This window comes from Chelonia mydas, chromosome 12 (genome assembly GCF_015237465.2).
Source record: "Chelonia mydas isolate rCheMyd1 chromosome 12, rCheMyd1.pri.v2, whole genome shotgun sequence".
NCBI lineage: Eukaryota > Metazoa > Chordata > Testudines > Cheloniidae > Chelonia > Chelonia mydas.
In genome coordinates this window covers 15,822,943-15,836,543 of record NC_051252.2, presented here as the reverse complement: position 1 = coordinate 15,836,543, position 13,601 = coordinate 15,822,943, and the positions used below count along the sequence as shown (strand labels likewise).

The window sequence follows — 13,601 nt, the reverse complement described above, 5'->3', positions numbered from 1 at the left end:
AAAATACCTTTAAGTATTTAACAATATAAGCATACAGAAATATAGCTAACTGAAAGAAAGCTATTAAATTCTGATGAAAGTGAAACCCAGATTATTTTTGAAGTCACTCATTAACTATTTTATTTATGCAATTGTGTGTGTGTGGGGAATTAAGTAGTATTTTAAAATTAAACATGCAGATCTCCCTCAGATCTTCTGCATATTCATATACTTTGGATAGATAGCTTTAAAGATTAGCTCTTAGAAAAGGATTTTTCTTCCCCCAGTAAACCACACTTGCAGTCTTATTTTAAAGCAGTTGTGGAATTACACATTGTTGGATTATGGCAACGGCAACTAAGCAAGTCAGTACAAAGATGACTCATTTATTTGCACAGAGCAATCAAACTGGTTAAAACATGTGAAAACCTATCATAATTTATGGCAGTCATTGAGAGCCTGAAAAATACAGTTTTCCAGTATCAGTCAGTGTTACCTTTGCAATGGAGTTTTTGATTTCATGCACTTCATGGATCAAGAGTATCAAACTCCCTAAGATTGCTAATGTCACAGGTGCATTGTTATTAAAGGAGCTGTGTCTTAAAATAGCACCTATTTTAAAAGGTAGAATAGGTGAATTATGAATAAGTACCAGAATCTTGTTTGGTTGCATTCAATATGCAAGACACAGCCTTAACCATCAATATTTGACTACCACAACTGTTTTATTGAAATTACTTCAGAAACTTTAACTTAAGATTAGTTTTTTTTACTGCTAAAGGTAAGCATACTAGATGAAATGGGATCTCTTCATCACAAAGGAGAATTAGATGCGGCAACTGCTGCTGATAGGGAAACAGACAGGGGTGAAACTGAGCCAGTACCGGCCCGTATGCAGCCCACGTTAAAGCGCTGCCTTTCACCTCCCCCGACAGCGTCTGGGGGGGTCTGTAGCAGCAGGGTCGTCCACAGGGAAGGCAGGAACATTAAAGCGCTGCTGCAGTGTTTTAACATCGTTGCCCCTTTTGTCCCCTCCACCCCCCGGGCCACAGATGCAGGGGGCCAAAAAGGCGGCTGTTGGAGCCTCAGGCCCTTTTAAATCGCTGCTGGAGCCCTGGGCAACGGGGGCCAGGCAGCACAGATGGGCTGGCTGGGGGAGACTGACCCCTCAGCCCCGCCTGAGGCGCTGGCCCCCAGAACCGGTAAGAATTTATTATTACTTTCACCCCTGGAAACAGGTATATTTACGTTTTCCTAGATATGCATAGGTTACGATAAACAATCTTTAACGAAGTCTGTACAAACTCTACTTACTCTCAAGATAACTTCAGTAATTGTCAAACTGGAATACAGATCTTTCTTACTTACCTGAAACATTCTGGATTAGAATCTTCCCCGTACGTTGAATAGATTAAGTCAGAATCATCCTTGCTGATGTTTGCAAATGTGGAGTCATAGGCTGGAGCATAGGAACTGTAGGGCCCATAATTCAAGTACACCACTGTTGAATAATACAATATCACTAATTAGTCTTATCTTACATGTGCACAATATCAGATTCTAACATTAGGAGTAACATTCAGTGTTCTAAAGTTGTCCCAAACAGGGAACCTTTAAGCAATGCATTTCTTACAAGTTTTTACTAATTTGTTGCATCAATTTAATTCCAAGAGTTTCTTACATACAAACATTCTATCAACTATATCTGGTTAAAGCACTAGAATACATACAGAAGTAGAGTCCTGCACTGGCAGGTATACAGACCAAATGACTTAAAAGGGATTTTCCATCCCATTTCTTCGTTGTGTAGAAGTTATTTGGCTTCTACGTGATACAGTCCCTACATAAAGCTGAATTCTCCAAACATTAAGGGCATGATTTTCTAAAAAGCATGATGTAAAAATGCATGCCATCACTGAGCATGTACAAATCTGTTTTTTCCACATAGACTTTAAGGCCAGAAGGGACCATCATGAGCATCTAGTCTGTCCTTGTGTACACTGGAGGCCACAGAACCTCTCCCACCCACTCCAGTAATAGACCCGTAACATCTGGCTGAGTTACTGAAGTCCTCAAATCATGGTTTAAAGACTTCAAGTTAGAGAGAATCTGCCATTTACACTCGCAAGTGATGCATGCCCCATGCTGCAGAGGAAGATGAAAAACCCCAGGGTCTCTTCCAAACTGATCCAGAGACCCCAGGGTCTCTTCCAATCCTCAAATATGGTGATTAGTTAGACTCTGAGCATGTGGGCAAAACCCACCAGCCAGACACCTGGGAAAGAATTTGTTGTTGTAACTCAGAGCCCTAACACTTTCCTATCTCTAATGGAAATACCTTGCCTGATGCATGGTAGGACTGCATTAGCCTTTTTTCACGGCCACATCACATTGCAGCTCATAGTCCTGTGATCAACCAATACACCCAGTACACATGAAAAGGAACAACTGTGCCGACCTAATCATTTGCATCTGTGCATGTAAGTATGTACATTTTTGCACGTGCAGTTTTGAAGATTTTAGATCTGCTTAAGTAGTTGTTTGATAGATAATATATGAAGAGGATATGTAATATTCTGCTTCAAAGAACAATTGAGAATACTACGATTTTGCTCTAACAGCTGCATAAAACCCAGTTCCAAGCTGTTTGGTTGGCTTTCGTGAGGTTTAAATACCTAGCTTAGATGAGCTACTGCTGTTAAGAGAATAAAGGTTTAAAGAAAATATGTAGCATTCACCTGGAGTAACTTTGTTCCTTTTGTCTTCTTTGAACCCCTGTAATGTATTAACTCCTGACTGTAGTCTTCCAGCTGTCATACCTAACTTCACAGGGCTGTAACCTGGTTCTACAATACAGTACATCACAAAACAGAAGTGACCAAGGAATAGTTAACAACATTAAACAGATGCAAAATGTCCAACTTAATATGGGAGTTCAGTGCACAAATTCTGTCAGTCTGCAATTTCCAAAGATTTAAGATCAAACTATACAGACACCAAAAAAAAAAAAAAAAAAATCAGGTGTTCTCAAAATTGCATTAACTCCCTGTTTGAGTGAGGCCATTGTGAACAGATGCACATCTGCAAAAATTTAAGTATGACAGACCCAAATAATACCAGTCTCTGATTATGTATTTAATGTTAAATATGTTTAAACAAACATTTATATATTTACAAGTAATACTAGAAAGAGTTGCTGGGTAAACAATTACCACCACCTTCCATAGAAAATTCACTGCTAATATAAAGTTCTTTCCCTCCTACCCATGCTACACTATCTGAGATAGCATAAAAAAAGAATTCACATAGAATGTAACATAACTTGGATCCCAATTCTTCATCCTTGCCAAGTTCTGCTTGGTGCAGAAACCAGGGGAGGGGAAGTGACAGCGTTATGTAACCTTTATACTTCCTCCCATTCTGGGGTACTTGGGGACTAGTGCAGCACTGGCACAAGTTAGGAATAGCCAAAAACTCTAGCCATGCCCCCTTTTAGCTGGAAATGCTCCCTAAACCACATGGCAGGGAGGGGAATGGCACTGCACATCTAAGCGCAGATCTACACTATAGCGGGGACTGACACTCTGAGATCAATCCACGAGTGGTCAACTTAGCAGGTCTAGTAAAGACCTGCCAAATCGACTGCAGATCGCTCTCCAGTCAATCCCTGTACTCTACCCTGACGAGAAGAGTAAGCTAAGTGGACAGGAAACACCCCGCGGTGTAGAACCCACAGTAACTCGACCTAAGGTACATCGACTCCAGCTATGTTATTCACGTAGTTGGAGTTGCATAGTATAGGTCGACTTACCACGTTAGTGTAGACACAGCCTAAGTTATCCAAGGATTCCCTAATGGCTTGTTCCAGCAGGTTTGCAGCTCCTCTACACCAATGGAGACATATATAAAATTGGTGGTAACTGAAGCACACACCAAGAGTAGGTCTAGCCATTGATAATTAACATGCTCAACAGACAAACATACCTCCTGCATTAGGGTCAAATGGATTAAGAAGTCCCAGTGTTGTTGTACCATCTTGTTTTCTTCTTTCAAACTCACACTGAAATCAAATTAAATTATTAAAAACATTTGATTTTACAAACAACTTTGGATTCATAATATTTGAACTGATAGGAACTTAGCTTTTAAGAGTTTTAGATGGTATTATAGGGAAAAATTTCAGTGATGCATATTTGTAGTGAGGAGTATTAAGAGATCAGATTTGACCCACAATCTTAAATGTTACAGTAGCTTTGCTATGCTTACACTTACTCTTCAGTTCATACCTTCACAGATGGCCTAAACCCAGGGTATTCAATCATTTAAATTGTAAATGTCAAAATTCAGGCTTTTTTTTAAAAAAAAATTGTCTACAATTTGTAACTCCTCCAGTTACCAATTTGTGAAAATTTCTAATTTCATTATTAATAGGGCAAATAGAAATTATTGTTGTGAAAGATTGAACAGATTTATTGCGTTAGATATGACTAATATTCACCTGAAAAAGAGCTCTGTATGGCTCAAATGTTTTTCTCCTTCATCAACAAGGTACAAGGGAATAATATATCTACGAGGCTGCATTCAAATATTTGGTCACAAATGAAATGGGCCTGTTTGCGTTAGTCTAGTGTCTCTAACACCAGTCTTCAGCACAAGATCCCTGTATCATTGGATACAGTTAGTCTTTGCTTAGAATGGACTATTCTGAAACAATGGTTTTTGCACGCTAGGGTTAAAATGTTTAGTGGTTCTGCACTGTACCATTTATTATAAACTTCAAGTGACTCAAAGTTTAATCTTTGATTAAAACTGTTTCTAGCAGTCTTTCATAACTGAGCTCTAAAATTCATTCAAAATTTTATTTCAACTGAAGTCAAGAAGTGTAATGGCCCACAGTAGAGATCTTATTTAGTTCAACAAGTTTAGGAAATGTTCAGCTAAAAAGTACTTTTTTTTAACTTCCTGTGTTTAAAATGTTAGATTTAAATCAAGATTAGACATGAGTAAAACTCAATGCAAATTATAGCATTGTTATACCCAGAATTTCAAATGCTACACAATGTTAAATGGGCATTTCCCAAAGAGTAAACAAATTGGTTTCGAAATCCACCAAACTATTCACCTGACTATTCGCAAGTCTTCTTGTTAACTTTCCTCCAGATTCTCTAACGATACGATCAATCTGCTCCTGTTCCCTTTCTAAGTTATTATTCCTTAATTTTTCTTCAAGTAGATCTTTGTCTTTCCTGCAAATAAATACAGTTCCTCACATTATCTGCCTCAAACGAGTGAAGTCACTGAATCACAAGTATTGGCAAAGGTTCAATGGAGAAACAGTCTGTGTCAGACTATTACACCAGAATGTCAAGTACCTGGTACATACAAAGGAATTCAGTATGAGCAGGTTTAAACAGGAGAAAATATGCATTAGAAAGCTCTCTCTAAGTAAAGCTGGTTGGTAATTTTTCGCCAAAATGTTTTTTCACTGAAAAATGCCAGTACATCAAAACAAACTATTTGTGGGAAAGGGTCCATTTTGACACATTTTCCGACTCGAAAAAGTTGAAAAAAGTTTCAAAATTGTCAAAGGGGCCCATTTTGACATTTTCAAAACAAGAAATCTTAGGAGTTTGGTTTGGATTGGATTGAATTTATACTAAAAAAGTTAAGTCAGAATTGAAACAAAATGTTTTGATTGATCCAAAATGGAATTTTTTTCAGGTTGTTGGATTGTAAAAAATGTTGAAATTAACTTTGTCATGATCCAGGACGGAAAACGTTTGAAATCTCAAATTCTTGCTGGATGGGAATACTTTTTCCCGCCTGCTTGATCTATAGGCCAGAGTGGACTTATACAAATAATTTGGTTCTCTGTGTGCTAGTCTCTCTACAGCTGTCTTCACACATGGGTTTCTCCAGTTAGAGATTTGCCAGTTTGGAGCACTGCCATGCTTTGCAGCTGCATTCCCATAAACTAAAAAGAATAGTTTTGGTACATTTATTACAACAGTTTAAACTCTGATTTCCTGGAGCTATGCTGTCATATCTTGAGTACCAACATTCATAAGAATGAAGCCGCTGATTGGCAAATATTTTGAAGTATTTGAGGATATTTCAATACAGCAGAACTGCTGCTGTTACACGCACTCTCTGCAGCGTTTAAGACCTATCTGACAGCAAAAATAGCTAGTAGTTGCCAGCTGAAATTCTCAATAGACTACATATTGTTAAGTGCATCAAAACGTTGAAAAGTCATGTTTGCCAGCTTGCATCAAACTGGCATTACTTGAGTGAGAACAATTAGACACAAAAAAGCCCCCAAAATCTTGAAATGAGTTAGTCTTGGTGCAGAATTACCTTGATAATGCAAAATGAAGACCTTCTATAAAAAGAAAAAACACATTCATGATTATTTTGGCCAAAGGAAAGGGCTAGAAGAAAAAGGAATGGAGTTAAAAAGCAAAAGTAATTTCCAGGAGTCTACGAATCAGAGTTTCTTGGTGTATAAACAGTGCCAGAAATGCAACAGGCCATGTCTACGGATGTCTAAAAGCACTTTCTTTCAATGGAATTAGAGTGGGTAACTTTAAATCATTACTTAAACAATACTTTACTTTTTATGTTCCTTGTTGGGGGTTTTGAATGCTTTGATGTCAGCTTCCATAGATTCTTCTTTGTCTTTCCCGAGAACATTGTCATCCTCCCCATTTGGCTGTAATTCCATCTTATCTTTCTGCTTTCTGCTCTGCTGCAAGTCTGCCATGAAATCTATACTCTGTTTTAGGCTCTGTATTCTCTCCTAAAAATATACAAGGCATGTTTTCATTTCACATCTCCAATTAACCCTTTCATAACTTGTTCACAAACATTTAAGTTAAATGCTTTTCTTTCAACACTATCAACTAGAAAGGACAACTTGGGTCATTAGATGGTTAATAGATTAATATGGACACTGTGTTTAAGAGGTGATCTGGCACCAGTACTGAAGCATGACACTTAAAATAATGGAGTGAGACTCAATTCCAGTGTAGCATTCAGTAGAGAAATATTACATTTTCACTAATTTAACTGGGATCCATATAATGAAAAACATGGAAAAAAGGGCCAAGAGGAAATGTGCGCTTAAGTGATATCGCTGTTTACAGATGGCTGCAATTCTAGTAGCCACAAAAGGTTATCAGCTATAACAAAGTAATGCCTGTGGCCAGTTAAATTTTGTCAAGGTGTTTCTTTAAAATAATAGTCAATGTTAAGAGTGCTATTTTACTTATTATGTAGTGTTAGCAACTAGCTAAGAGCGGGTCTATACTAGAAAGTTTTACTGGCATAGTTGTGTTGGTTAGGAATATGGGGGGAAAAAAACCCCACCACCATCCCTAACAAATCTTGCTGTGCTGCCAAAAGCCCTAGTGTAAATGCAGATATAAAAAAGTCATTTTGCTGATACAGCTTATTCTGAATGGGGAACTGGTTTAAACTATTGCAATAAGAGTTGTGTGTCTCCATTTTGGGAGGATAGGCATGATTATATAGTTCTTCCAATATACCTATACTCACAAACCCTTTTAAGTGTAGACAAGGCCTAAGACATTAAACATCTCGTGCATCATTAATATAAACTGTCAGCTTGGTTCAGCATAGAGAAATCATCTTAAACATAGCTTAACCTTTTGCATATGAATCAAAAGCGGGATTTCTTTTTTTAAGTAAGTTAATTTTGCAGGAATTTATGCAAGAAAACACAGTGAAGAAGCTGCTGTTTAATGAACTCCTGAACATATAGAGGATGTTCTTATATGTAATTTCCTGTTTTGTTATAAAGTAGCATATTTTTATTAGTTCCATCCAAGAAACCATCCAGGAACTGTTACAGCCTTCAGAAAAATAAAAATATTCCACTCTCCCCACCTAACTATTTGTGGGAGCGTGGAACACTTCTCCCAATCTCCAACATGAACATTACAGCAATAAAATGCACATGTTGTGCAGTTATGTCACTATAGCTTGAGTGGAACAGCTGGGTTTTGTAGACAAAGGGAAAGGGGATTTTTAGCAGTGACATATTTTGATGTTTTATTTCCCTCTCATTGCTAAGAGCTGCAACAAGAACAGAGCAATTTTTCTTTTAAAATATTCAGTATGCTGATGAATCCTTCTCATGCAGGGTCGAGAAGGAGAAAAAGTAATGTAGGAAGGGTTGGGCTTTTGAGCAAGAAAATAATCGACAGCGTTATTAAATTAAAAAATGAAAAACAATGAAGAGAGTAGAATCAGCCACAGAAAGAAAAGGACTGCATGAAGGTGTTGAACTTCCTGGCTTTTGTTTGTTTCTCATCTTTAAACTTTTTGTTGCTGTATACTGGAAATCATAGTTTGTTCAAAGCAAAACAAATGTGCACCATAAAACAAATTTTAATCAGATTATATTTAAGAAAATCTCAAAGTAGAACTTTTCTATCATTATTCCTTTAAGAAGCAAAGACGACTCAGGAAACCTACCACTGACCTGGTGTGACCTCAGGCAAATAACATTACCGCTTTGCGCCACTGTCTCCTATCCCACCCGGGGTTTATTTTGTCCACTAGACTGTAGACTCTTTAGGACAAGGACTGTTATTTTATGTTTGTAAAGAATCCAGCAGAATGGCTCTCTGGTCTAGTGTGGAACCCATAGGCACCACTGTAAAACACCACTTACTTTAGATACCTACAATTTGTAAAGCACTAAAATGATCTAATACTAAACTGAAAGCACAAAGGTTATATTATTATTAATGTTCTATGTAGACTATTCTAATTCATACCAGTACAGATTTCTGTACTCCTATATTTAAGGCACATTACATCTGATCCATCTCTAATGTATCTGATACTGGATTTAATGTCTTAATTTTTCATAGCTCCTAGTGACAAGGGTGCAAAAAACAACTCCTCCCTATTTATAAGTTAAAGGGTGTGATTATGTTGTAATGTCAACCCTTCCCTCCCCAAGATTTTAGCAAAGTGTAGGTGGTCTGAGTGCCAATGGTACAAGGAAATATCGGGATAGAGGAGAAGCAATAGTAGAGGTGTTAGAAGACTTTGGGGAAGGAACAATGGAAAGATTTTTTTTTAAGTTTATTTTGCCTCTTACATCTCAAGACTTTGTTTAGAGCAGCAGTTCTTAAGCTGTGGGTTGGAACTCCAAAGTGGGTCGTGATCTTATTTTAATGGGGTTGCCAGGGCTGGCTTAGACTTGCTAGTGCTTGGGGCTGGAGCTGAAGCCTGAGTGCTTCAGCCCTGGGCAGCGAGGCTCAGATTACAAGCCCTCTGCCTGGGGCTGAAACCCTTGGGCTTTGGCCTCCTCACCCAGGGCAGTGAGACTCAGGCAGGGTCAGGCTTCGGTCCCCTCTCCCGGGGTCATGTAGTAATTTTTGTTGTCAGAAGAAGGTCGCAGTGCAATGAAGTTTGAGGACCCCTGCTTTAGAGCAATCTGCAGAGATATCAAATTGTTTCACTGGATCCTGTGAAAAACATTACTTCTAGCGCTCTCATCTTGTCTTCCACAAAATTATTGATTAAAAGGGATATGTGTTACCATCACTAATGACACTGTTTGACATCCTTTCCTCCCTTCCATATCCTACCCAGTAGTGTCTGAATTTCTCTCCTTTCATGCTGCTTGTTAAGTCGTCTTCCTGTCTTATCTCACTTTTGCTCTTTATTCCTCCTTTTTTTGAAAGAAGCAAATAGCATTTTACATTGAAAGGCTACAGAGGAAAACCTGCATGATTCTAACGGATTTCCTTTTGTGGTCACCTTTATATGTAAACAGCAAATGTACCAAAGTGCTGTTTTGGCTGCTGACATAGATCTGAGGGAGGAGGGGCAACACTGTAGCTAGAGTAACTGCAAAATCTCATGTACACTCTAGAAAACTGAGTATGAGATATTATCAATAGTTAAAATCAAATACATGTAGAGTGCCCCCTGCTGTAAATAAGGAATTCTCTCCTTTAACATGTATCAAGTTCAAGTTAATGGATTGATTTTTTGTATGAAAGATACTGTACTTGTCAAATTAATGCCTGTTGTAAATTAAAACGGACAAGCACTATTTCAGCACAAATGATTTCAGAGTGTTTAAAATTTTTCATCCATCTTTTACAGTGGTAAATAGCTTTTGGTGGCTTTGGGAACTCTGTATTCTTCTAAATATAAAAGTGAAGTAGATACAAAGCAAAATAGCTTTTCCTAACTATTCTATATGCAATGCACTTTGTCCTTTATTATATGAAATACAGAAGTATAAATAGGGGAGTCGGGAGGTAACTTTACCTCTGTATTGGTACTGCTGAGATTGATACTAGAATACTATACACTTCTGGTTTCCCCGTCTTTAAAAGGATGTTGAAAAAAATGCAGAAGGTAAAGAAGAGACCTACAAAAATGATTCGAGAGCTGGAGAAAATGTCTAATGGTGAGACCTGAAAAGCTCAATCTGTTTACCTTATTAAAAAAAAAAAGGGGGTGTGTGTGACTTGATTATAGTGTATAAGCACTTTCCCAGGGAGAAAACACTGAGTACTAAGGGCTCAATAATCTAGTAGAGAAAGCACAACAAAAGCCAGTGGTAGGAAGCTGAAGCCAGACAAATTTAAATTGGAAATAAGGCACAATTTATATATATATATATTTTTTTTTAACAGTGAGGGTGATTGACTACTGGAACAAACTACCCAGGAAAGTGGTGGATTCTCCATCTCTTTGAGTCTTCAAATCAAGATTGGATGCCTTTCTGGAAGTTATGCTTCAGTCAAACATAAGTTATTGGGCTCAATACAGGGATAATCAGGTGAAATGTAATGGCCTGTGATATACAGAAGATCAGATTAAATGATATAGACCTTAAACTCTAAGAAAATGGATCCCATATTTTAAAAAAAAAAATGGATCCCACATTTCACAGCAAAAGCAAGACTTCTCACTAAGTTCTGACCAATGAAACCAACACTTATCCAGGATTTAGTATTTGTGTTCCATATACAAATTCCCTACAATTAGAGTGCCTTATGAGAGAACAGTAAACGGTTTTCACCAAAAAGTAATAATGGAGAAATTATGTCAAAGAAATACTATGGTTCCTTCCTCTCTGTATCAGGCCCCAAATGACAACTCTTACACCCTTTTACAATATTATTCCTGTCCATCTTGAAAAGAAAGTTTGAGGATCTTCATGCAACTATTAAAGTACAAAAAAAAAACTTTACTCTTTCAATGCACTTAACATCCATATATCTCAATATGCTTTACAAAAGATGGTAAGAATAGTTTTACCACTTTACATATGTGAAGACAGAACAGTAATAAACCAGAAATAGAACCCAGGTTTTAAGTACAAGTCCAGAGCGCTATCCACTACTCCTTGATATTACCACATTTACTGTTCCAAAAACCAAATAAATCAGATGGAGTGCAACCTGTTCTGTTTCCCAATTAAAGCCAAAAAAACCCAGGCCAAACAAAATTTATTTAAATTTTTCATTACCTGGCTAAGTATTTTCATCCCTGAGTGCAATAGTTTCTTTGCAGCTTTGTAATAAATAGTCTCTGGTTTGTTGTAGATCATGGCATTAGTGCACATCAATCTGAAGTTATCCTGTACAAAAAAAATTAATGAATTTTGAATGAGAGTTAAGTTAGACCATACAGGATGCTATATTGAAATAACTGGCTGTAATACAAGCGGTGTCTTGAGCAGAAGGTAACAAACAGCTTCAAAAAAAAGCCGGTGGCAATTTCAAAGATGTTTAAGTAATTAAATATTAAGGTCAAACTTTTCAGAACATATGGATAAATGGTCTAGATCCATATGTTGACACCCACATAAGCAGTCTCATATGAGATTTGTTGGGTGCTCAGGACTTCTCAGAAAAAATCAGGCCATTTATTTAAGTACTTACTTATCGATGTAGGTCTCCATTTTTAAAAATCTTGGCTCAAATCCTTAAAACAAACTTTTAAAATATATAAATACTCGACTGATTTGCACTTAGTCATTGAGGTGTCAGTTGTGTCTCCTTAGTATTTCAATGAGAAAAAGAACTACAGAATCCTAAGCTTAGGAAAGGGTATCCCAAAGACTGTTTAACAGAAAGGATGAACTATGTCAGACTTTCTCTACATAGATGTGCTAGACCTCCCATTCAACCATCTACACAGAATGTCAAAGCTGAAATGAAAACTGAAGTTTTGGCACAAAATATCTTCCACTATGAATCAGTGCAGTTATGTGTGAAAGGCGAAGAACCCAAAAAGGCAGGGAGAAATAGATTCTGTAGATCTGTGTGCCAGACTAATCTGAAGCAGCTGAAACAACAAAGGAATGTTTTCTTCAGCTTCAAAGCTCTGAGTGAGAACATATATTTGGAAAAAAAATTAAAAGTTAACAGTAATCCAGATATTAGCTGCACAAATTGCAAACATGTTATAGCCAGAAATTGCAACTGAGGGTCGCATTTAAACCCAATCAGGCAGGTGAAGGGTTACAGAGTATTTCTTCTTACCAATGAGCAAAAAAACTCTGATTCTGCCTATATTGTTTTCACATCCTGATGAATAAAAGATGTTTTATATCCTCAAAATTTTCCAGGAAAGGGGCACAAACTGGAAAGTTAGCAGATCTTAAAGGTGATACGTAGCTTAGAGTTTTGGAACCCAAACTCGCATTCCTCATTTGCCCTAAACTGCTGGGAGTTTTGGTGTGCACGGAATACACAATCATGCCCTGAGGGCTCAATTTTGTCAAATTTAGCTTCAATGACTGTTGGCTCCTGGAAACTAATTACAATTCCTCAGAGGAAATCCTCTTTGGCAGTAACAGGAGACCTGAAGAGACATCATAGCATTGTAACCCCTTCCCTAGAGGTGGGTTCAACTTAGCCATAAATCTGACATAACTGGGGTGAGCAATCTGTCCCAGGTGTTTTGGATCACTGATATTTTTTGGGGGTGATCCTATGTCCCACAAGCAATTATTCTGGGACATTTACGAATGCCACATTTACTCTGAGAAGCCATGAAATATCAGTATGTCAATGAGGCCCCTGAGTTTAACATGGACTGTCAGAAGTAGCATCTTTAACCAATTTCTTGATAACTGTGAATTCCACTGAGCACGAGAGTTCCCCAGATATACCAGTAAAAGGGCAGGTTCTTCCCTAACTCACTAGACACCTTCAAAGACACCAAGGCCTGCAGATTGGAGCTCATCTCTTCTTGAGATGACAGGTTTGTTCTTGAGGCCAAAGCACTTTGACAGACATTTGACTACCTCTTTAATATTAATGGGAAGGTAAAGGCAATGCCAGGCATAGACAGCTTTCCCTGGAGATCACACGGTTATACTTGTCAGACAGAAAACAGCAGTAAAAGGGCCACATGTGTATTATGTTTTTCTTTTAAAGACTTGCCATTTTGGGGGTGGGGTGGGGTGGGGTGGGGTGGGGAGGGGAGTGGGAAATCTGATGGAGTAGTAACAGGTAGGCAAGGATGACAAGTTCATTCATCTCAATCCTTACATTTTCTGTTTATATTCAGTCCATTGTAAATTTTGCAGTTTTATTCTGAAATAAAGACATCAG

The 13,601-nt window shown here is 37.7% G+C and overlaps 1 protein-coding gene across 2 annotated transcripts in view; it reads right to left on the bottom strand.

Moving 5' to 3' along the window:
- The window catches only part of BRD7 (bromodomain containing 7), a 31,634-nt gene that overhangs the window by 9,556 nt on the left and 8,477 nt on the right, over positions 1 to 13,601 (bottom strand). For both annotated transcript variants that reach the window (XR_005222265.2, XM_037877975.2), the window contains exons 6-11: positions 11,507 to 11,617; positions 6,594 to 6,778; positions 5,102 to 5,225; positions 3,964 to 4,039; positions 2,718 to 2,825; positions 1,348 to 1,480 (exon numbers count right to left, since the gene is read on the bottom strand). Coding sequence is in view for 1 of the 2 variants with exons in the window: in XM_037877975.2 (XP_037733903.1) it covers positions 1,348 to 1,480; positions 2,718 to 2,825; positions 3,964 to 4,039; positions 5,102 to 5,225; positions 6,594 to 6,778; positions 11,507 to 11,617 (737 nt within the window). In the remaining variant the exon portion in view is untranslated. The remainder of the gene's footprint in view (positions 1 to 1,347; positions 1,481 to 2,717; positions 2,826 to 3,963; positions 4,040 to 5,101; positions 5,226 to 6,593; positions 6,779 to 11,506; positions 11,618 to 13,601) is intronic.